Source organism: Podarcis bocagei (genome assembly GCF_964188305.1).
Source record: "Podarcis bocagei genome assembly, chromosome: 7".
NCBI lineage: Eukaryota > Metazoa > Chordata > Lepidosauria > Squamata > Lacertidae > Podarcis > Podarcis bocagei.
In genome coordinates this window covers 51,768,392-51,793,923 of record NC_138132.1, presented here as the reverse complement: position 1 = coordinate 51,793,923, position 25,532 = coordinate 51,768,392, and the positions used below count along the sequence as shown (strand labels likewise).

The 25,532-nt window shown below is 47.1% G+C and overlaps 1 protein-coding gene across 5 annotated transcripts in view; it reads right to left on the bottom strand.

Moving 5' to 3' along the window:
* Nucleotides 1–24,435, bottom strand: part of ZFPM1 (zinc finger protein, FOG family member 1) — a 119,139-nt gene extending 94,704 nt beyond the window's left edge. For 2 of the 5 annotated variants that reach the window (XM_081202595.1, XM_081202596.1), the window contains exon 1: nt 24,023–24,434. In XM_081202595.1, coding sequence (XP_081058721.1) covers nt 24,023–24,062 — 40 coding nt within the window. In that variant the 5' untranslated portion in view covers nt 24,063–24,434. Of the gene's footprint in view, nt 1–1,585; nt 1,605–21,355; nt 21,375–24,022 lie in introns of those variants that run through there. The other 3 variants (XM_081202599.1, XM_081202598.1, XM_081202597.1) reach the window with 3 other exon arrangements.
* Nucleotides 24,436–25,532: the final 1,097 nt, after the last annotated feature.

Here is a 25,532-nt window from a genome sequence, read left to right as displayed (position 1 = left end):
CTCTGGCTAGTCTACATGTGAGCTGCAGCTTCTACAGGAAGCTACATTATAATGGACTACACCATTGGTCCACCAGTGGCCTTCTAGATATCATGGGACTCAAACTCCAGTTAGCCCCAGACACCAAGGCCAGGGATGATGGGAGCTGTAGTCCAACGACAACCGGAGGACCACAGGTTCCCTATGCTCAATTTACGCAAATGGCTTTCCGTGTCTCCCGTTTTTCCTCAGCCCTATGACCCAAGAGATGTCAGAGGTTGAATCTGGGACCTTCCACTCATAAAATAGGAGTTGTACCACTGAGCTATTACTGTGACTTGGAGTTCAATGGCTATTGCATGACACACAGGAGTGGGGTCTAGTGCAGGGAGAGACTATTATTTGTTGCATTTATATCCCACCCTTTCCTCCAAGGAGCTGAAGGCAGCATACATGGTTCTGCTCCTCAATGAATCTCCACAACAACCCTGTGTGGTAGGTTAGGTTGAGAGGCAGTGACTGGCCCAAGGTCACCCAGTGAGCTCCATGGCCAAGCAGGGATTTGAATCCTAGTCTCCCAGGACCCAGTCCAACATTCTCACCACCCTGGCTCTCACACGACAGGTGCACTTAGATCATCCCTGACATGCTCCTGGGGCTGAATGAAACTGGACCCCAGCAACAACTGGGATGCCAACTGGATGTACATCTGTCACCCTTCAAATTGCTCTTTCGGTATTTGCCAGTTTGCAGCAATGCCAGGCTAAGAAACACAACTGCACCCTTTAGCCAAATTAGTATATTCTATTTCCATACAAGTCCAATGGCTGCCATCATGCAGAGCGATCTGGGCTCCAGTCCACAAAAGCTTATGCCACAACACGTTATAAGCCTTTGAGGCACCACAAGATTTACTCTTCCTCCTCCTCTTCTTCGTTTGTAATCTCCGGATTAAAGATCTGTTTCATTATCAAATTAGTTTAATTGGTTAATTAATCAATTGATTCTGCAGAAGTCTGCATGTAACTAAACCAAGACAGAAAAACACACTTCATTTCTTCCTACATGCAGATGGTAAATGTTTCAACAGGTGCCATTTCAGGAGAGGCTTCCCATCTGGTGAGAGAGAGTAGAATGCCTCTTCCAAGATACCAAGAAAAAAGTCAGTGGGCAGCAAGTCCAAGGTTAAAAATAGTTCTTTAAAAAGTGTTAACCAGGGATGTCTTTTTCAGCAATAAAGAAGTTGTGTGTGTTTTTTAAGCAGTCCATCTAAGGAGTTAAAAGCTGCAGTTCTTTTGTGTGTGTTTGCTGGTGGTGGGCATTTCATAAAAGTCTGACATCAACATGCACAAATTTAAATACTTAGCTCAGTTCCTGAAGGGCTAGTTCCTAAGTACTTGAAACCGTTTCTCATGAAGCTTGGAATCACTTTTGTGATTACACATATGCCAACCGTGTGTTGACTACAACATCAATGGACGACTGCACCATACAAATGGGCTACCACTGACAGAACACAAAATCGGTTGCCCAGTTGGAATGTTGTATACTTCCACTTTAGCTCAAGGCTATTGCCATTCTAGGCTCTACTCCAGGGTTAACTAACCTGCGGCACTACAGACGTTGTTGGACTCCAGCAATCAACCTCAGCCAGCAAGGCCAATGGTCAGAGGAGTCCGGAAGCTTCCGGAGGGCCACAGAATAACAACTCCTGCTCTGGACAGACAGAACTTTCACAAACCACAGGGCTTCTCAGCAGAGCCTGTTCACACATTTAGCCGCCAGTCATCAAGTGACAGCTGTAGATGCTTGTGTGAATTAAGAGCTAATTTTCAGACTTGGCGAGTTGTGTGGGGAGAGTAAATGTGTTTGCATTCATAACAACCGAGAGACAGGGCAATATTCAGAGAGATTATAAAAACAGGAGATTAACGAATTAGAGAAAAAAGCATTTCCTTTCTCTGCTGGCAAATGAGAGATGTCACCAAAGCATGTTGATGTGAGAAGAGAAGAGATAACAGATATTTTGGAGGAGAGGGGGGGGGGGGAAGGCAGTGGAAGGCCCTTATCTGAAATGACTCAGAAGCACTCATTCCTTAACCCTATTCCAGCCCAAGGTCAACAGTTACATTCCTGTCAGTGTTTCATCCTTTCAAAAAACAACAACAAAACATTGCTATAGAACAATGAGGAATCTTCTTTGGCCGAAGCAAGTCAAAGGCAGTTACTCCTTTCTTAGAAAGGCAGCACAGCCAGAGTTGAGGATAGCGGTACTCAAGCAGAATTCGTTCTGTTCTGCCCAGAAAAACTATCCCCTGATAAAAGGCAAAAGTTGGCATTCCCACATCTCCCACACCCTCAAGTGTGCAGAGGGAAGGCTTTCCAAGGATGTTTTCCAAGGAAACCTGGAAGGCTTTCCAAGGCTGAAGGGCTTTAGTAAAGAAGAGGCAGACGGGGAAGACCCAGGTAACTACTGACAGGTGAGCTTGACATCGATACCAGGGAAGGTCCCAGAACAGATCATTCAACAGTTGGTCTGTGAGCATTTAGAAAAGGATGCTGTGATTACTAAGACCCAGCATAGGTTTCTCAAAAATAAGTCATGCCAGACCAATCTGATTTCTTTTCTCTTTTTTTTTATGGAATTACAAACTTGGTGGATCAGGGATATTCTTGCAAGGAAGCTGGTAAAATGTGGGTTGAACGAGGCAACTGTTAGGTGGATTTGCAGCTGACTGACTGACCAAATCCAAAGAGTACTCATTAATGGTTCCTCGTTATCCTGGAAAAAAGTGTTAAGTGGGGTGCCACAGGGATCTGTCCTGGGCCTGCTGTTGTTCAATGTCTTTATAAATGACTTGGATGAAGGAATTGAGGGGATGCTCATCAAATTTGCAGAGGACACCAAACTGGGAGGGGAAGCTAATGCCACAGAAGACAGAATCAGAATTCAAAATGACAAACTGAAGAACTGAGCGCAAGCTAACAAAATGAATTTCAATAGGGACAAATGTAAGGTTCTGCACTTAGGCAGGAAGAACCACACGCACAAATATAGGATAGGGGACACCGGGTTTACTAGCAGTACCTGTGAAAAGGATCTAGGGGTTTTGGTGGACCACAAGCTTAACATGAGTCAACAGTGTGATGCAGCAGCAAAAAAAAGCTAATGCTATTCTAGGCTGCATCAACAGAAGTATAGTGTCCAGATCAAGGGAAGCAATAGCATCACTCTATTCTGCCTTGGTCAGACTGCACCTGGAATATTGTGTCCAGTTCTGGGCACCACAATTTAAGAAGGATGTTGACAAGCTGGAATGCGTGCAGAGGAGGGCAACCAAGATGATCATGGGTGCTCCTTATGAGGAGCACTTGAAGGAGCTGGGGATGTTTAGTCTGGAGAAGAGGAGACTGAGAGGAGGAGATATGATAGCCATCTTCAAATATCATCAGGGCTGTTACATGGAGGAGGGGGCATGCTTGTTTTCTCCTGCTCTGGAGGGTAGGACTCAAGCCAAGGGCTTCAAGTTGCAAGAAAGGAGATTCCGACTAAACAGTCGGGAAAAGTTTCTGACGGTAAGAGCTGTTCAGCAGTGGAACAGGCTCCCACTAGAGGTGGTGGACTCTCCTTCCTTGGTGGTTTTTAAGCAGAGGTTGGATGGCCATCTGCCATGGATGCTTTAGTTGAGATTCCACAAATGAAAAGGGAAGAGGGCAACGTGGATACAACGTGGACACACAGAGGAGCTTTTAAAAGGTGCCCATAGGAGGGTCCTAAGGGATTTGGCAGGTGGGGCAGGGCAAAAAAGTCCTTCATAAAAAAACTTCAAAACAAACCAATCAGAAAATAAGAAGTTATTGACTGGCTCTCAGCTATGACAATCAACACATGGCCCTGAGAATTTATTTCCATTGGCTGGATGTGAATGGGAATGCTTTGGCATGGTTCCAAATCAGGCCTCGTGGCCATCGAGAAGATCCTGACCTCCTCAAGTTATTTTTCAATATTTAAATTTGAACGCCACTTTCCCATATAAATATTCTCAAAGAAGTTCACAGCAAAACAAAATTAATAAACCAATACTTCATGACAATAACAATCAAGCACTAAATCATTTCAAGGCCTAACATGACAATCCAGCAACAACTCACGTAACGTGCAGACATTATGACATTTTAAAGTCACCGTAAAACAAACTAGCAATCATTTAAATATATTAAAGCACATTAACGCATTAAAACATACCAGCTAATGACAAATAAAAGCAAGCGTCCCAATGTAATCGTAGACCAACAATAATAAAAGCAGCAGCCACTGTGAGGCTATACCAAATGGCCCAAAAACTAAACAGTCCATAAAATGTGTCATAAAGGCTAAAAATTGGACATTTATATATAAGTGCTAAAGGGACATAGGAAGCAACCTTCCCCAAAAGATGTCCCTCCATTAGTCCATCTAACTCAGGGTAACTTTTGGCCCACTGAGTTCAATATGATCTGGATTAGCCTTAGCCAACCTGGTGCCCAGGGCCAGCCTACCTATGAGACAAGGTGAGGTGACTGCCTCAGGTGGCTGGATCAATAAGGACAGCAAGTGCAGCCTCCAGGGAATGCATTGCCCACTGGTGCTACTGTGGTGGCAGCGACAACTGTGGTGGGCTCCTTGGGGGCCAGATCTGCCACCTCCTTGGCAGCCCCTCATGCCGGTTCTACGGCAGCCTCTTGGTGAATAGAAGGTGCTGCTGGTCTCTCTCCCCCCCCCCCCAGTATTAGAAACTCAGGTGTAGAAGCCAGACACCAAATGGCTTCTTAAACCAAGGTTACAGTTGCCAAAATGTCTAGTAGCCATTTGTGGGCAAGACGGCTCTAAAATATTGTTTTTCAAACGACTGTGATTGACTATCGGTTAAATATCTGGCTATTTCAGATGACAACCTTGAGAACTTGAAGAAGAAAAATCACTTGATTCAGGGACAGTCTATGTATATATTGCCCTATTGCCCGTGGTGACACGGACCATTCATAACGCAAGAATGTTCTTCCCAACTGTGAGCAGTAGTGGGCAGTAATGGGGAGGTGGGGGTAAGTGAAGACAAGCTACAACAATTAACTATAATGTTATTCACCACTCCTGCACAGAAAAAAGCACTTGGGTTCTGGAAATTCATTTCAATTGTGCAGATAAAATATAACTGATGGAATTCTACAGGATGGGGCGGTATTAGTGTGTGAAAACAGTCCAGATCCAATGAACTGCAGGCATGCACCTACAGAGGGTGGAGATGTCAGGCGCCATCCAGGTGCCCAGGCATCGTCACTTGGTGCAAAATGTGCTTGGCTAATTCTGAACACTGCTGCCACCTCCAGAGAGGAAATGGCAGGGGCTGCCCTCTGGGGTCTCCTGGGCTCTGCACACCCCCCAACTGTGATTCAGAGGGGGGCCCTTTCCCCCACCCTCCGACAGCCTTTGATTCCCACTTCAACCATCGGTTAAGGTTGATTTGATTACCCACCCACCCATTTCCAATGCAGGTCTTTATTCCCTCCTATTCCTGATGTAGATTGTCACTCACCCCTTCTTCCCTGGCAGGCAGGCAGGTGTGTCTGGGGTGTGTGTGCCATTTTGTGGTTTGCCTTCTGTGCCTAAATGCTTTGGGCTGGCCCTTCTGGTGCTGTTATGCCCCCGCCCCTCCCAGCAGCTTTTCCATGACTGGCACCTCCAGCACTCTCTCAAATTTCAAAATCTGTCCACTTCTCCAAAAGGGTTGGTGACCCCTGGCCTAGGTGAACTAGCCAAGAAAACCAGTCGTTAAAAACAAATGGATGCATTTTTAAAAGCAACGGATCACATAATAAAAGACTGGGAGCTTTGGAACTGCACACACACACACACACACACACAGAGAGAGAGAGAGAGAGAGAGAGAGAGAGAGAGAGAGAGAGAGAAATCCCTCCTATTTTATATCCAGTTTCACCCTTCACAAGTTCTCCACTTCATTCCAATACAGAGATTTATTCTCCCCCACACCTTAGCTTCAGTTTCTCATTTCCACCCAGGAAGGAAAAAGTTAATGTTATCCTTAAAGACAGGACTTAAGATTATACAGAATTAATGTCAAAAATCACACACATACAGTAGGATGATCAGATGCTGCTAAGATGTAGCTTAATACCTGCCCTGATAATGTTACTGAAATATAGTTTTTGGCTTGAGTGATCAGATGCCAGTTTTGAGAAACTAGCATGCAACCCTGCAACAGTCTGGGATTAAGTTAAATGTGGTGCTGTCCTGAACTTTGCAGCACGCCGTGTGAACTACCTGGAACACTTTGCTTGTAGCATAATGCTGTAATCCTAAAATTGACTCCCACAGATCAGAGATGTGATCAATCTCCATTACAAAATCTGCAGGTTAATCTACAATATGAAATTTCCCTGGCAGGGTTCCCTTGGAATGCTGACGTCTGCTTTGATGCACATGTAATTGGGTGGCATCCAGCTAAGTTTTACTCAGTGTAGACCCACTGGCATTAATAGGCAGGACTAACTTAGGCCCACTTAGCCCAGCCCATTCATGCTGTTGGGGTCTATCATGAGTAGAACACAACAGGATTTTACCTGCTACTTCTGATTGTCAAAATCAGCCCCAATTAAGAAATACTTGTGGATACAATGTCTGGTTTTAAAATTGCAAAACGGCTGTCGAGCATGATTAACTGGAACCTTCTGAGCGCATAGCTTCCAACAGAAGCTCATGCTCACGCTCTGGAAAAGGAAACTGATACAAAAGGTCCATTCATGAACCCAAATATCAACAAACCAAGCTGGAGGTTGCGGTACATTACGCAAGGCTCTTGTTGCAACATTGGCCTGCTGGACCCATCCATGCAATTCTTAGAATCTGGTCAAGTTACAGTGCCAAGCAGAGAAACACAGTACCACACAGCTTTTGGGGGCTCCCAAAAACCAGGCTGACTTCCCCAGAAACCCCACCAGTATAAATAATTGGCCCTCTTTATCACCAATGCACCGAGGAGGATCAAACTATCAACACCCTAAACCTCCCCTCTGGAAAAGGCAAGTTAAGAATCTAATTGCCATCTCTGCACCATCAGAACTTCTCCCTCCTTGCTGTTTCCCAAGTCCTTTGCATCTCACCTGGACAGCTTGCAATATGCCTTGGAGGAATCTATTACTCCCTAGGTGGCCGCTGACTCAGAGAAAGGAAGGCTGCTCTCTTACCAAAGAAGAGAGTCAACGCTTCTTTGTACAGTTTCTGGGGCAAAAAGATTTTGTACTGTGGATTGTAGTCTCTGGACACACTAGTAAGGGCATAAATTATCACCTGGCAGAGGCTGCACTGCCCCAATACCCCCAATTTCATATTTAAAAGCAATTTACTGGGCCCTATAGCGGTATGTAAACTTGAAAGCATTTTGATGCTATCAAGCAAAAATTTAGAAGGTGGAGGAAAGAGGGAGGCAGATTTGAGCAGGATTCCCAATAGGAAGGGTGTAGAATCTGGCTTGCTTTTTTAAAAAAAAATAAAAATGTGCTTTTAAAAGGACCAATGACTGTTTCTGAGTGAACAGCTGGACAGCTGTGGCTAGTAAATCACTCACACTTGATTTATTAGCAAGGGCCTTGCTAGAGCCTTAAAAGACTTTGTACGTAGCCACAAAATTAGCACGTTAATTTATATGTGCTGATTCAAGTTTCGGCTGACTGGCAGAAGGAAAGTTGCCCGCTAAGAAAAGTAAAATGAGATTAAAAAAAGAAAAGAAAAAGAAAAGAGGGAGGGTCCTCCTGGGCCACACCATAATAGCATCCCTGCTTATTAGGAGCAAATGAATGGAAGAGTAGCTGCTTAATGACCTACAGAATTCATACATTTTGAGAAGGGAGGGGAGGGCTCATACCAAATTATCCAAGGCAGATTACACTAAACCACCATCCCTGAGTTTAGGAAAGAGAATCTTTTTTCCTACTTAAAACAGCAGGTTACCCTCCACCCATCCCCAAGCCATTCTCCTATCCCTACTGCTTGGAAATATGCAATATGTGCTAACAGGAGATGGAAGAGAAATAATCCTGCCAAGATCTTGAGGGATGGCAGTGGAGGAAAATTAGGAATGGGCAAAAAAAAAAGATGCCAGGCAGGGGTCTCCTCCTGCTGACAATGCAAAAAAATTGAGGCCACAGCCAGGATTCTGTACATCCTTAAAGTTACTTTTAAAAATATAAAATAGACCCTCCCACATGTTTAAAAATGGAAGCTCAAGCGTGCATCTTTCTGGCCCCCAGGAAAGATATCCAGGAAACTGTACCTATCTGTATTGTTGTAGCCAAATCAGGAACCAGCAGCATTAACTTTGGAGCCATTCCTGCAATGCTCTTATGCTGCCAGTGGGCATGTGCTTGGAATTCTGCAGAACGGGTTCTGCTACCAGGCAGGCATTGCCAAAGCCAGATTATGCAGCAACAGAGGATGCCCACAGCCTCCCTTTGACTCCATGCTCACAAAGAAAAAGAAGAGATGGAAGCATCAGAAGCTGCCTTGTACCAACTCAGACCGTTGGGTCCATCTGAGCGCAGAACTCTAACCTCTGAGTTACGGCCCTTCTCTCCCCTAGTTGAGAAAAAGTAGCTTCCTTTCTTCCCTCCCTCCCTCCTTCCTTTTTTTCTTTTTTGAGGACTAGTATCATGCAGCGACTTGAAAGTCTAAAAGTTCACATTGTTGTGAAAGATAACTAACCTAAGCAAATAAAAGGTTCCAAGCCATAGGCCACTGGGGGGACATGCATGAGCACACTATGAAAATGCTCAAACTGCCTGTAACAGGCAGCAAGTGAGGAGCAAAGGGGGAATTTAAAGCTAAAAATAGATGCCAGACTGACTACTGCAGCCTCTAAAGAGTAAGTGAAGAAAAACACCACCCTGCTTACTTTCTCTAGAGCTATGGCATTCATGACCAAGGAACTCAGAAACATTGCCAGCATAACGTATTTTTCGCTCTATAAGACGCACATTTCCCCCTCCAAAAATTAAGGGGAAATGTGTGTGCGTCTTATGGAGTGAATGCAGGTTCCTTGGCTTCAGCAATAGCAACACGAAGCCTCCGAAGCGCAGAGGAAGCGCTCCTGCCATGCTCCGGAGGCTTCGCGTTGCTTTCGCTCAAGCCCGGAGAGCAAGAGGGGTTGGTGCGCACCGACCCCTCTCACTCTCCAGGCTTCAAAGACAGCCGCCTGAAGCCTCCGGAGTGCAGCTGGAGCTCCCGCTTCGCTCCGGAGGCTTCGGGTTCCTTTTGCTGAAGGATAGGTGCCCCTTCAGCTAAGGCGCAGCGCCCCTTCAGCTAAGCGGGAGGAGATATGGAAGGGGCTCCGTTTCTCCTGCCGCTTCGCTGGAGGGGCGCTGCGAAGAGAGGGGGAGAATTTTTTTTTCTTGTTTTCCCCTCTAAAACAAGGTGCGTCCTATAGAGCGAAAAATACGGTAAATCACAGGCAAAGCCATTTTGAAGGTAAACTGGTCTTTAGGACCACATGGAGGATTCAAAAGGTAGCCCCAAACTGAGTGTGAGAGTAACAGCAGAGGTGAATTCAGAAATCATGCAGTAGTATTAAAGAAGGGTGTTCCATGCATGCACAGTGTGCATTTATTTATTTATTTACAGATTTATAAGCCACACTTTCACATAAAATATTTCAAGGATGTATACAATCTGAAACAACAACAACCACCCTGCAGTTAAAACCATTTAAAGGGTCAAAGACATCCGTAAAGCTAGTTGGCAAATAATCTCAGGTTTGAATGGCCCGTCTGAATGATATGGTGCTTAGAAGACATCGGACAGACAACAGGGATGACTCCTGCTGAACTTCTACTAGCAAGGAGTTCCACAGGACAGGGCCGGCCACACTAAATTCTTGATCCCTGGTCAGAGTCGGCTAAACTTCAGGGGCATGTGGGCTCACCAAGTGTCCCATCTTGACCATGAGGCCAGCTAAAGCCACTCTCATACTTCTAAAATTAAGGGTCAGGCCTTGAAGGACGAAGCGTCTGGGGAAACCAGCATGCTCACGAACTGATTCCTAATTTATTCCTCCAAACTTCCCATTCCCGGTCACTCCAGCCTCAAACAAATGCACAAACTCCCTCTGAGCAAACAGGACCGTGAGGTCTGTCTGTGGCAGGAGCTGACACTTATACCAAAAGCAAAGACTCACATCAGATTTGCATCAACACAACAAATGCCAATCTGGAACTGGTGAGCACATGGCAGTGAGGCTGGATGGGGAGAGAACCAAAGCTCTAGAAACTGTAAGAACTGAAAACACAACATATCCCCCCCCCCCCGTGCACCACAAAGCTAAGCAAAAATTGCTGCAGTAACCAGCCCTTTTCCCATTCCCATTTTCTTCGGCTGAAATCTGTCATAGAAGTCATAGATAGAATTATACAGCTGGAAGGGACCCTGAGGGGCTGCTAGTGCAATGCAGGAATCTCCCTGGGTGGGCAGCCAGAAACACTGACCCACTGTGCCACCTGACACTTTGACTGAGAATTCGTTGCCCCTTGGGTGCTGTTGAACTGCACCTCCCAGCAGCCCCCAGAACCAGCATGTTCTGTGATCAGGGAAGCTGGGAATCACAGTCCAACAACTTCTGGATGGCCCCACTGGTAGAGTTGGGCCAGAATTTCAATTTTGGCTTCTTTCGGTTTCTCATTTTTTCAGTCTTCTCCATAATTCTACATCAATTTTAGATTTGTTTACCAGTAAGTCCTCATGGTATTTCATTTGCATTTTGGTGTGAATTTCTCCTAACATGCACTTTTTATATGCAAATGTTCCTAATTTCTCCAAACGGATTGCATTTTTGTGTGTGATATGTGCATTTTTAATGCACACTTTATCACAGTGTATGCATTTCCATATGTATTTCTTGGCTGGAGATCTGCTACAAAATTTGTAGGAGTATGAATTTCAAAGGAGGGCCGCATCTCTATTCACAGGTTGTTTCGGAAAGTGTGAATTATGTTGGTTCGCCTTTAAATACAAACTGAACCAAATTCCTCCCCCAATATCTGCCAGAAGTGGGATGTTTCCTCAACTACAGCAAGGCTCACTCCTCCCCTACCCCAAAATCTCAGGACCTCCCTCTTAATTAGTGCTGTCACCTTAATAAAGGAATGTTAGCTGGTATTTAGTCAAATGGTTCATCAAATGTGCACCAGCATAAAACAATTCTTCTAACACACAAACCACCCTTTGTTTTTATACCATGCACTAATGCTTCATAGCAAGCGTCATCTTGAAAGCAGAAGGGAAATTTGGAATGCCTATTGAAATGAAGGTGCTTCCTGCCTGCAGAGTGAAAAAACTATTTTCATTAAAAATTATACATGTGCGCACACACTCCTTGGCAGGATCTTTTTAAATCAATGAACAGTGTTCTAATCAATAAGACTGCTGCCCAATAGCTCCACTGAAGTCAAATAGGGCTTAATGTTGGAGTAGACATATATATACAGGACAAAATAAATCAAATAGGAAACAAATAAATAAGTAGTTACATTCATAGCAACAAGACATTCAGGAGCTGGCAGGGCCCATATGAGACTCAGCTCAGGGACTGTGTACATGCTCTGCAGGCAGGTAGTCCCAATTTCAGTCTCGGATATCTCCAAGTAAAAAGGATCAGGAAAGACTGGAGAGCCTCTGCCAGCCACTAGGAAGACCAAGGGGCGGATCCAGCTGCATAGGGGTACATGTAAGATAGACCCCCTTCGGGCATGTGGGAAGGGCTCCATAGTGCAGTGCCAGTCGCCCAGCTGTGCCCCTATCTGGACAGGGTCAGCCTAACTTCTGTTGTCTATGCTCCATCAGCCTCAAGGTTAGATGACTGCAATGTGTTATACGTGGGGCTGCCTCTGAAGACAGTTTTGGAAACTTCAGCAGGTGCAGAATTTGGCAAGAGGTGCAGGGCAGCAACACAAGAACGGGCCTTTTCTGCTGTGGCCCCCAGCTTGTGGAATGCTCTCCCCAGGGAAGCTTGCCAGGTACCTTCATTGCATATCTTTAGGCAGCAGGCAAAAACATTCCTCTTTTCCTAGGCCTATGGCTAATTAAACTATCTGTGGCCTTTTACACTGCGGGGGGTGGGGGTATTGTTTTTGTTTGTTACTATGTTATGTATTTTTGTGTTGTAAAGCACCCCGTGATCCTTGAAGCAGAAATTTAATAAATAACATATAAATAAATAAAGTGTCGCAGCTTCCCATGTCCTTAAATGCTCCGCGCTCAGCAAGAGAGTACCCTCCAAAAAGTATGTTTGCTTTAAGAGTCTGTTAATTGGGGGGGGGGAGGAACTATGCAAATAGCTTCAACAAGCATCCTATACCATGTGGTGTGTTTATGTTTGGGAGGTAGTAGAATCTGGGATATTCCATCTCCTAAACTGCCCAAGGTTCCTTGAAGCTGACTTGCCCGACTTCCCTTTACCAGCAAGGCAGCCAAGTAAGGGTGCAAGAGCCACTCAGTCTAAAGCATTGCAGCAGAGAGGTCAGACCCAGGACAGGAGTCACCTAACTGCCAGCTAAGCGACACCACCGTACCACAGCTCAGGGACTATCCACAAGGATTTAAGACTCGCCTTTCGAGTTTATTAAAAAGACATATTTGCTACACTTAGCAGAATGGAAGATAAGGATCTAAAAGCTTACTTGGAACGAAGCAACATCTGGGGCTGATAAACAGACCCAGAAGAGAAATCAAGTCTAAAAAGAAAAGAAAAAGGACACATTATATTACATATATATATATATATATATATATATATATATATATATATACACACACACACGCGCTACAGCAAGAGTGTGGGGAAGGGCCCAACCTCTCCCCCCTCCCCATCTCAATCAGATAATTAAAATGCCTGCATTAATCACATTTGCAATGGAACAAATCGTTGGAGCCCTCCTGCCTCCCCTTTCCAGGGTCTGTTATTGTAGTAGGCGAATCCTGCTGCCGTCTGTTTGGTAGAGATAAGGAAACCTTTATCTTACTTGGCAATCTTTATCAGAGGAGAGATCGAGTCCCTTGCTTATCAGCAGCTCAGATCTGCTTCAGCAGAAAGCAAAAAACGGAAAGGGGGGGAGGGTTTCGGGGAACGGGGTGGGGAGGCGAGAAATGCTCCTACAAAACTTTACAGACAATTTCTGCCTCCGTGCTCCCACAAGAGAGTTTTGCTTTGTTTGGAGAGGTGTGTGTGTGCGCGCACGCGTGTTTTTGTTTTTGTTTAAAAAACATTAAATGTGCACAACCACCCAATCGCAACCAGATCAATCTGCAGGCTTTTATCATTCCCTTCAATCTAAAGAGCCCAGGACTGTAACTGCTTGCAGAAACGCATATACACAGCTGCCAAGAGGTTTGATCATTTTCTGTGTGTGCCCACACTCCCGTGTTTGAAGTTAATAAATGTAACCAGCTATCTCGGCTAGGGATCAGCTCCCTGACTTCTTCTCTCTTTTTTATTTTATTATCAGCTGTCCACAACTATCAAACAGCAGAACAAAAGAGAAGGAGAGAGAAACAAAACAACTGGTGCCAGGGTGCACCTTGAGGTTGCTATGTAGGTTTGTCATAAAAGAAAAGAAAAACCTGATGGGAGGAGCAGAAAACAAAAATGAAGGATGAAGGGTGGACGAAGGTATTAAAATAGTCTTTATAGTTACGGATGCAGTTATCTGATTGACTTGCAGCAACCTTGGCGGGGGGGGGACGACTAAAAAAACAACAGCTAGCTAGCCGATTGCCAGGGCAAAAGCCCAGGAGAACACAGAAAAGTGGGTTTAAAAATTAAAGCCCCGGCATGGCCTGATAGCTGGATGTTCTGATCCCCTTATCGGAGTCACCATCAGCTCCCAGTTACAATCAAGCTTTTACTGCCTTAACTCAACGCAGCATCTACGCTCCAGCCAAAAAGGAAGAGGAATGAAAGAGAGAGAGAGACGCTGCGCTTAAGGCTGCTCTCTGAAAACCCTTAATAGTGAAAGCAATTACGTGCCAAACCTCCACAGGGCGCTTGCCACCGCTGGCTGAACCGGGGCAGGGGGGAAGAGCATCCAGCAGCTAGCTGGGGTCAAAGTTGCCTTGTGTTTTACGGGCTTCATTCGTGGCCAAAGCGGTTGGAAAGGCACCACAACTTTGTTGTTTGGGGAAGGGGGGTGCAAGTAAAAGGGGAGAAGGCAAATAGAGTTCTGTAAAATTGCGCGCTTTGTGTCTTTTAAAAAGTGGATCCAACCAGAGACAAGTTTTCCTCCCTCTCTCATAATAATACCAGAGCCAATAAAGTTGGGTGGTGGGAGACTCAGGACAGACAAAGAGGACTTCACCCATCACTTTGTTAAAATATGGAATTGGCTGCCATGGGACATAGTGGTGGCTACCAACTTAGAAAGCCTTAAAAGAGGATTCGAAATGCCTCTGAATACCAGTTTGCAGGGAATCACAATTTGACTTCCCATTTCAGCATCAAGTTGGCCACTGTCAACAAGGGAAGCTGGACTAGATGGGCCCCCAGCAGACCAGCTCTTAGGATGTTATCATCTTCTTCAAGCACTTTGGGAACTGGGTCTATTTCCATCGGGCTATGGGGCACTAAAGGGACGCGGGTGGCGCTGTGGGTAAAACCTCAGCGCCTAGGACTTGCTGATCGCATGGTCGGCGGTTCGAATCCCCGCGGTGGGGTGAGTTCCCATCATTCGGTCCCAGCTCCTGCCCACCTAGCAGTTCGAAAGCACTCTTAAGTGCAAGTAGATAAATAGGTACCGCTTTATAGCGGGAAGGTAAACGGCGTTTCCGTGTGCTGTTCTGGTGCCGGTTCGCCAGAGCAGCTTTGTCACGCTGGCCACGTGACCCGGAAGTGTCTGCGGACAGCGCTGGCTCCCGGCCTCTAGAGTGAGATGAGTGCACAACCCTAGAGTCTGTCAAGACTGGCCCGTATGGGCAGGGGTACCTTTACCTTTACTATGGGGCACTAACTGCCTTTCTTGCTTTGGTAGATGACCTCAACCAGGAGTGCCACACTGTGGCACTATTGATTCTCCTGGGTCTTTTGGTGGCTTTTTAATAACCAACAGCCATAGTATCCTTCTGCAGTTTGGGACAGGATGGGAGCCTATGCTTGGCCAGGGTTCTGCTCCTACCCTGGAAGGCAGCAATACTGGGAGACTTTCCCTGTTCCTGGTGCGAACTGTCCTACAGAGTTTTGAAGAGTCACATCCTGTCTCCCATGCTTTTCAACAGCCACATGCTGCTGCTGCACAAGGTCATTCAGGGGGCTATTATGCTGATGACACCTGACACTTAGCTCTATTTTCTCCTTTACTCTCATCATCAGGTTTGGCTCTGGAAATGGACCGCCCAAAGTCAGCATAAGATGAGGACAGATGAACCCAACATCCAGACAGACAGGAGAGTGATGCAAATGCTATACAGGTTGGTTGACCTAGATATGGGGCAGGGATGTGCGACCGGGATGTACACTCTCAAAGAACCACGTTGCCATGTGAGAAGAGTGCTCCAGGATGCAGCCTGGCTTTTCACTTCCTCCCATTGTGGTGGCATACATCTGGTTCTTTAGCAGTCACCCACCCTAACACTGATCCAGATGTGCTAGGTTTAAGCAAGGTGGGGGCCTCATGCGCCTTCACACCATACTCTAGCTTTTAGAGACTCAGCCGTATTCTGAAGAAGAAGAAAATAAGGAAGAGCCCTGCTAGATCCATTTGACAGTGCATCGAATCCAGCATCCTGCTTCTACAGGAGCCAACCAGAAGCCTCCAGGAATCGGAGAAGCAGGGCATGACAGGAACAGCCTTTCCAGCAGCTAAGACCACAAGAGAGCTGCCTTCTACCAAATCAGGCTATTGGTCCATCAAGCACAGTATCACCTACAGTGGTGGAAGCTCTCCAGGACGTCATTTGGAGGGCACTACACTCCCTCCTGAACATGCTAGGGAATGAACCAGGGACCATCTGATGCAATGGAGATGCTCTGCTACTGAGCTACAAATGTCTGGTCACAGCTGGTATTTAGAGATAGACTACCTTTGCACCTGGAGGTTCCCTACTACCATGACTAGTAGCCATCAACAGCCCCTTTCCTCCTCCATGAATTTGTCCAATCCCTTTTAATGCCATCTTGATGTATCTAACCTATCAAATTAATTATGCACTGTACGATGGAGGACTTCCTTTCTGACAAAGGCACCATGCTTTGGGTGCCTCTCAACCTGAGCATTGCCATGCGCCACGCACACAAGGCTTGTCACTGAAAACAGGTGAGAAGCTGGTCTGGAATGAGGCTGTTAACTTCCCCCAGGTGCTCACATCACACCAATTCCTTTTGATCTTCTCTAGTTTGCTTCTGAGCCAAGTGGAAGGCCCTGCATCTTCACCTTTAACAGCCTAAATCCACCCCAGCCTGCATGGCCAATGGTCAGGGATGATGGAAGTTGTGGTCGTAAGAACATAGCAGGAGCCCTGCTGGATCAGACCCAAGACCCACCTAATCCATCAATCACCCTGTTCTCACAGTGGCCAACCAAATGCCAGTTGAAAGCCCAAACTCTCCAAAAGGTCTGGAGGGCACTAAGCTGGGGGAGGCTGTCCTAAATGCTATGAACCCAGGATAATTCAGGAAGTGCATCACCATATGTACACATGACGTACAAAAGCATGTCTGAAAAGAAGCTGCTGCCACAGTGACATTATCCTTTGCCACAGTCTGGGCCTTTTTAGTGGGGAGTCTGCCACAAGAATCCTTTTTCACCAGAGATTCCTGGCGTTGGACACTGAGCCTTCCCGCATACAAAGCAAGAGCTCTAAACAAACCCTTCACAAACATTTAAACTTTAGACAGTGAACTATTCAAAAGGCCTTTGTGGCAGAAAAATGGCATTAAAAAATAAAAAGGGTCCAGGAAATGGGATCTACCAAGTCCTAATTATTGCAGCAGCCAAGCCTCCCAGCCCTCAGCTGGAGGGAATTGTCTCTCAAAAGCCATGACATCTCTCCCAAAAGGATTCTGCTCATCGGACTGCAACATTTCAATAACGGAACAATAGCTTATGAAATATTTATCAGAGGAAAAATAAGGGACGGAATAGTACCTCTTGACATTCAGCAAATACTAGTTAGAAGTTCCTTAAGAACAGAAGATGAGCTTGCTGGATCAGGCCAGTGACCCGTCCAGCATCCTGTTCTCAGAGGGGTCAATCACATGCCTGTGGGAAGCCTGCAAGTTGGACCTGAGCAGCACCCTGCCCACCTGTGACTCCCAGCAAACTGGTATTCAGGGGCATAATCCCCTTGACAGCCGTGGGTCTTCTGCCAGCCAGTGCAGCATGGGCTGAGTAACCTGCAGCCTTCCAAATGTCGCTGGACTACAACTCCCATCATCCCTGACCACTGTCCACGCTGCCTGGTACTGAAGGAAGATGGAATCCAGCTGACGCTGGAGGGTCAAATCTTCCCCAACCTTACTAGGCCACAGTGAGCTAGAGGAGCAGTATAAGGGTAGAGGGTCTGCCTGGTGTCAGCCGTGATACAATTTTCTTTCCAAAGTAGTTCTTCGTTGGCCAGCACATAACATAAGCTGGCTTTCAAACTGCTCTGCCGACCTTTTACCACTGTTTGGATTTGACGCTGGGAGGTGGGCATGTGGAGCAGACAAAGGGAAGTGTTCCTTTAGACAGCATGTCATTGTAATTCACAACCATGAAATGCAGCAATGGCCAACAATTTAAGACAGGGGTGGGACAGATTTGTGAAGAGTAAGGCTACTGATGGCTTGCAGTCATGAAGGCTATACTCTACTTCCAAGATCAGAGCCAGTACGCTTTTCAATGCCTCTTGCTGAGGAGGAACAGGGCTTCTCGGGACCTGTTGGGGAGCATCACCTTGGCTACTCCTGGGAAATGGGAGGCTACACTACACAAGCCTTTGGTCTGGTCCAGGAAGGCTCCTCTTCTTGAGAACTATAAGAAAGAAAATGCTCTGGTTCCAAGGCTGGGCCCTTCTCAGGTTGCCCTTTTACTTCTTATTGTATTATCATTTTTATTGTGCACTGTCCTCCCTTCACAAGCACTTCAGCTGAGGGGTGGCCCCAAAATAAACAAACCATAAACAACAGATGTGGTTAAACTCCAGTTGAAATCGGAGTGACCTTCACACCACCAGTGGTAAGGGATGACTTTCTTAGTCATCTCTGTAGCGAACAGTCACGGCTAGTAACTGCTGTGGCACTTCGGAAGGCACGCACATCCTCCGCAGGACGGGACAGAAGGAGGACAGACTCTTTGCACATACAAGCCCACCAGGTTGATTAACTGACATCTTCCTAGGAAGGTGCCTTAGAATGAGTGGGACCACTGGGCCGTCTACAGGGGCAGATCCACACCATACACTGAAAGCCCATCCTCCGCACATGGCTTATGCATCCCCCGCCCCAAGAATCCCAGGAACTTCAGTTTGTTAAGATGTGGGAACTGTAGCTCTGTAAACTACAATTCCCAAGAGTCTTTGGAATGAAATTGTGTACTTTAAATGTTTGACTTCCCCATGGCACGTTGACTAGGAGTGGCTCCCCAGGGCTTCAGGTGGGGTTCGCTCCCAGTCCTACTGGAGATGACCTGCAGGCAAAGTGTCGCCTGTGGCAAAGCCCAAAGTGAGTGGTACCAGCCCCCGGTGGCATTGAAATTACCTATGGGGCACTAAGAGGGGGTGCTGGAGGTGTAAACGACTATCAGAATTTGAAATCTGGCATCACTGGACCAAGTTCATCAATTTGGTTGAATTAATTAAATCAAATAGTTTTATAACTGAATTTTGAATAAATGTGCAATTAATGAATTTTAGTGCGTTATCATTTTCCTTAGTGGGCTGGGCAAATTGCTATTTTGAATAATGTTTTTAATAGAGTAGAGGACCCAAAATGTTTGGGAACCACTAGTATAGTATTTCTCCTATTTAAAAAATGCAAACAAATGGCAGCATATCTGTGGCCTGAGAAGCAATTCATTATCATAGTAATAATAATAATAACTTACACCAACTAGCTGGTTAAATATAATCCAACGTCTCATCTTCATCTAATCACTTTCTGTCAATCTCCCAGGCTTCCTCCCCCTCGTAGATCCCCCCTTCTTTCAAATTTATCTGCATTTCACATCAGGCATGGGGGGAGGGGGGAGGGGGGAGATTGAGAATAGAAATGGAGCCAAGAAGCAGTGAAGCAAACTCAAGTCAGCAGATATGAATCAGGAAGGCAGAGATGATCTGACATCTACTTAAAGAAAAAGGAAAAAAAGGTCTGCAGCTCAGTTACAAGAGCCTTAACTCATGCATACTTTTCTCCCCCTTGAGAGAAAGCAAAGTAACAAAAAGAACAATTTTTCTAAACACCCACGTATTTCACTGCCCTGTGTACTTGCTGACTGCCATTTTCATGCCAACGGAGGGTGGGGTGGGGACAATAAAGGGTGCCTATCTGCCATCTCCAACCCCTTCATCAGTTCTGGCCATCTCTATCTGGCCTCCCATCAACATCCTCCACTTTATCATCCCTTCGCATCTCTGAAGAAACCGAAGGAGGAGCCGCAGCAGCAGCCTGGAGCTTTCAAGTGCAAGTCAGCTTAATGTATTCACAGAGCTGCCCATCCCTGCAAACATCCCAATCCATCTTCGGATCACCTTTGGCTCCTTATTAAATGGAGAACAGCGCACGGGGGTGACAAGAAAGGAGCTGGAAATTAATGCACAACAGCAGCTCAGAAAGACCTAACAACTCCTGGCAAGACAAAACAGGGTGGAAAGTTGAAAGGAGAAAGGGGGGGGGGGAGAGAGGAAGACACACCACCCAAACAAACGGCATCTTCCGGAAGATGGAAGCCACAGGATCTCTGCTAGGCATGTGCCAGGGGGCGGCTAAGAGGCCTGCAGTCCTGGATGGCGCCACTTTCCTTGGCCAAAGAAAAGAAGCAGGCAGATCACTTTGCGCCTTTCCTAAGCCCACAACTGAAGCAGCACTTGGCCTTCCTTGCAGTTCCCCAGCCTGCTTGTCATTAAGAAGTTTCCCTTCTTCTTGTTTTAAAGGTTCGCACCCAACACCGGATAATTCACACAGACCCACAAATCCTCCAGTTACACAAAAAGAAATGGGCGAACGTGACCAGCCCCTCAACCCCCTCATGAACTTCACTCTTGGTGTACACATTACACACGTCACGGGATCATTTGAGGGAATCTGGGAGCATTTCGCACAGCACAGCTGAATGCCAAAAACATCATCGCAGAAACCCCTGGGGCTTAGCCTCCCTCCCATTCTCTTCAAGCGTTCCAGATATAATCCCACCTGCAACCCATTCCTTCTAACTAGGAGCTCATATGCCTAATCCCAAATATTTCAAGGGAAAGATGCACTCTGCATGTGCCCAAAAGCACTCATTGTTTCATATGTTCCTGGACTGAAACCTGGGGAAATTAAAGAACGGGGGCAGGGGAGGCGAGTTAAGCACATATTGAACATGGGAAATTCCTCACATTGGTTTTCCACTGTGATGGGTGGAAATCTGTCAAATCGACCCAATTCCCCTTGTATAAGAGGATTAGTACCCACTTTTCAAGCCAGCAGGATCCCAGATTGTTACAAACTTATTATTGTATAGGAACGTGTTGCCCCATCAATACAGTCTACACTGACTGCCAGCAGCTCTCCAGGGTTTCAGGCACTAGTCTCTCTCATCCCTATACCTGGAGATGCTGGGAAGGGGAGCAAACCTGGGACTTGCTGCGTGCAAAGCAGATGCTCTCCCATTGAGCTATGGCTTTCCCCCAAATAGAAGACATCCAAAATAATGAAGCAGCTGATGGCATGGAAGTCCCACCCCCACAAACAATGGGAGTGGCTAAAGGAAAAAAAAGTTGTTGTGAGGCAAGGAAGAAGTTGGATATTCAGAAAACTTAATGGAAATTGCAGGGGTGTGAGCAGGGGTAACTATCACCCTAAAAAAAAAAGTTTGCTTTGTTCTTATCAGTAAAAGGAATCACCTCAGGCAGGCAAACAGGTAGATGCAGCTTAGTATAGCAATTATTTCCAGGGGAAGATAAAGCAATATTATCACATGGGGCCCTGCTTCCCTATCCACACACACATCTCTCTCTCTCTCTGCCTTATCAGTGGCTAAGATCTGTTCAGGAAGGAAGGGAGCAGAAAAAAGCAGTCAAACCTGCCAGTGGGAATGTTCCAGTAGTTGATATTAAAATCCCCCGTGCCCCCCCCAAAACAAACAATCACTTTCCTAGATGGCTGACCTGAATCCAGACCACCTTTGAGGGATCAGTTTGAGAACCTCAAGAGAAGTGTTTGATCCAGAGACACCAATATGAATGCCCAGGAGAGTTAAACTTGCAGAGAGGGTGGTGCCTAACATTGATGTTCCTGGATATGGAAATAATCAAGGATTACCAAAACTTAATTGGGTTATGGATATGCAGATCGGAGGCATCAGGGAGGACAAGATAAGCAGCAGTACAAGAGCAAGGAGGAGAAAGAATCATAAAGAGAACTTGTGGGAATGGGGCATAGGAAGGCGCTTCATCCAAAAGCAGAACATTGGTCCAATTCACTCAGTACTGTCTACTCTGACTGGCAGCAGCTCACCAGGGTTTCAGGCAGGGGTGTCAGGGATTGGACCTGGAACCTTGCAAGCACCCCCTGGTGGTTCAGCAATAAAAACTGCTGGCACATTTGCAAAACTAAGCAGGGTCCGGTATGGTTTCAAACTGGATGGGTGACAGTGTGTGTTGAGATGGTTTGGACCAGATGACCTTTGAGGGGTCCCTTCTAGTTCTCTACATCTCTATGGTTTGATGACCCTTCCCACAACCTAGCAGAGTATTAAAATGTACCTTTTAAAAAATAGTTTTATTAATTTCCAATATATAACAACTGCAAAAAAGAGAAAACAAAAGTGGGGGAGAGTTGGGATTTTGTAACATGTACCTTAAAAAACAACTTTACTTTTTAAAAAAATAGTCAAGTGAAACCAAAACTGTTTCCTTTTCTCCAGATGCAGGAATAGTTACTAATAAATGACCAAGTAGGAGATGTAAAATAGGGAAAACGTCCATGAGTGGTCCAAGCATGGCCTATGCAAGCTTCGAACTTTCACATAACTCTTCACCTGGTTGGGAAGCCATTATCAGCAGTGAGCTTGCTCCTGTACCTTGCATGTGGATACATTCTCACAGGGGCCTCGCTTCCAGTGATTTCCAGCAACACAATTCTCTGTATCGGACACAATCAGAGGGTCCTCCTTCAATGAGCATCACGTCCACAGCATGCACTTCAACTGTCCACACCTCCAAAGGCCACAAATACAAATCTCAATGCCTCAATGATGCACATGCGAAAGCATTTTCCTTGATGAAGAGTGCTGTGAAACTCACAAGTCTACACCCACCTAGTTCAGAAGATATAATCTTCTCACTTCCTTTTTCTGTTATTCCTCCTCCAGGGACAACAAGCCCATCAGGATATAAATGATGAGTACCAGAACGCACTCTGCAGACACTCAGAGGCAGGTGTTTTTAAGGCACCAAATGTCCCAGGCACAGACAGTGAAAACCTAACCAGGGTCTGAGCCCCTCAACTTTCTCCCCCCTCCAAGAAATTTCCTAAGGAAGACCCTCTCCCAAGCCCCCTCCCCTTTAAAAACACGCACCGCCAACATTTGCAAAAGTCCCTCAAGATGAGGCTTCCTAATGCAAGAGGAGATGGGAGTGAGTCAAGCGCGAGATAAGATCGCAATTTCAGCCCATCCCGACAGGGCGATCTTATCAGGACGGGACTTGCAGAAAGGAATATTTTAAAGCCTTTATCTCGGCTCTCATCAGGGGCGGCTCTATCGGCCTGGCGATCGCACCAGGGAAGGAGGAGAGGAGGGGGCGGGGATGGAACAGGAAGATCGGGGGGCAAAGGACATCGCGCCGCCAACCCCCAAAAGGGGGGACTTCTGCCGCCACGGAGCCCGAGAGAGACCCTCACCGGGTCGTCTGGTTTGCGGGCTGCCGCTTTCTGAGGAGACACTGGGGGGAGCTTCCAAGAATGGTCATTGTGTAAATAAGAAGCATTGCTAGCGAGGGTGGGGTGGTAGCAATTCCTCTTATCCGGGGACAAACAAGGAGCGACAACGCCGCCGCCCCCCCCCGCCTCCATCTACAGGGCAGCTGTCAAAATGACGCCTCACCCCCCCCCCCGCAGACTGCCAAGTTCGTTCCCACGAGGGTCAAGTAAAAGGCAGGCGGTTGAGCAGCGGGGGAGGGACTAGAATGGGATCGCACAATCCCCCCTCCCGCCCGGAGACTCTTAAAACCTAAACCAGCAAGCAAGACTATTGGGAGGGGGATGGAGCGGGGAGGACCCGATCCAGGAGTTGCATGGAAGTGGGACGTGAAACTGACCCGGAGCCTTCGGGAAAAGGCAAAGATCAAAGTGGTGGAAGCGTGGAAGTGCAGAAAAGAGGACGGTCCCGGGCAATTAGCCCCACGTCGAAAGGGTCGGGGACAGAAAGGCCCCCCCCCCGCCTTGTCACTCCTGGATAATTGGCGGCGGCGAGGGGGGGTGTCTAAGCGCGCCGCAGTCAGATATACAAGAAGGGTGGAGGGAGAAAACCTCCGGGGAAGGAGAACCCTTCAGAGTTTGGCGGGGGGAGAGAGGAAGAAGTCTCGAAGCACCAACTCTGAATACATCTGGAAATTGGGAAGGCGCGGGGGGAACCGCGACCACTAACTTTAGATGCATTGGCCATGGGGGGTGGGGGTGGAGAGAGGACACAGAAAAGCAAATAACGAAGAAATTAGCGGGATGGGGGGGCGTTACTCGGAGCGGGCGGGAGGGAAGCGGCCAAGAACGGGGTGTACGGGGGAGGGGAGCGGGCGGACAGACAGCAAAGTTGTCGGGGAGGCGGCGCTGCTCACGTTTGATCTGCCGGGGCTTGCTCTGCTTCCTCCTGGACATCGCGGGGCGGCGGCTTCGTCTTCCTCTGGCGGCGGCTGCAGAGGCAGGTTGGCGGGGGGCGGCCGGCTCGCGGCTCTCATGCCCACCCGGCGCTCCCAGGGTTGGGCGGCGGGCAAGCAGGGCGAGCTGGCCGGGAGAAGGAGGAGAAGGGCTGCTCGCCCGGCGGTGGCGCCTCCGTCGCTCTCCTCCGCGTCGTCTTCTGGTGCTTCCCGCCGCCGCCAGCGACGGCGTCCCCCGCTGACGATCCGGCACTCGGCGGGCTCCGGCTTCCTTCCCGCAGCGCCGCTCTCTCGCTCTCTTTCTTCCTCCTCCCGGCTCCCGTTCTGCAAGATTTCTACGGGGGCTTCTGCGCGCGTGTCTGTTTTTTTCTCAATGGAACCTGAAAATGTATCAAAACCGCCGAACGTTCCAAAGGGGCGTGGTTTCGGGGCGAGCAGGGCCCAGGCGCAGCCGCTCATAGGGCAGCCGCTCGGATCCTAGCCACGCCCACCGGATAAGGTGGATGCAAGAAGGGGAGTGGGCGGAGCTACAGCCGCGCGGAGAGTACGGTAAATTAGGGATTGGGGAGAGGTGAGGACGCGAATGGCATAGCCTCCGCGGTGATTCAACCCATCTGATTAATTCATTGCTCGCATTCTATATCTTGCCTTTCCTCCGCGGAGATTAGAATTGGCTTCCATGGTTTTTCTCCCCACCCGAAGCCTTTTATCCTCACACCAACCCTGTGAGGTTGGCTAGCTAAACTAAGAAATGGTGGCCGAGCTTTGTAGGCAGATGGGATATGACCCACCTCCTAGTCCGACAGTCTAACCACTAAACCACACTGGCGCCCCAACAAGTAATGCCACAGTCTATAACCCTTTAAAAAAAATATCCTAGTCCAAGAATGGGGAACCTCTTTCTGTGGAGGGTTGCACTCCTTCTGGCGTCACATGCTGACTGTGGGTACACAGTCAAAGCAAACAAGTAGTAATTCCATTTTAACTGAGGGTCCCACTTCATCTGTTCCACAGTTAGCTGAGATGAGAATTCGCCTTCCTGTGCAGGTCAACTCAGAATTGCCTCTCTGGGTTTGATAAGTTACTCTCAAAGAAATACTGTGTGTTTGTGTCTGAGATCTGCACAGAAAGGGAGGGGCATGTTTTAAAAGCCAGGGGAAATGAGGAAATGTGCTAGAAGGAAGGGACGCTGATAGGATGGAAGGTAAGGGGCAACTTCAGGGAGGTGTCAGGTTGCCCACCTGTGCATTACGTGATTAATCATGCTTTAGTCCATTGATTAAATTCCATGAATTTGCAAATGAGTAAAACAATACACTATAGTTTTGAAGCAAGCAACAAAAACAAATAATCCCCACTTGTATCCAACTAAATTGTACCCACAGTAGATACATTGAAATTGACTGATTACAGAAACCAGTCTGTCCCAATCTGGGAATGGCCTTAGCTGGTGAGCCAAGTATAGCTGGGC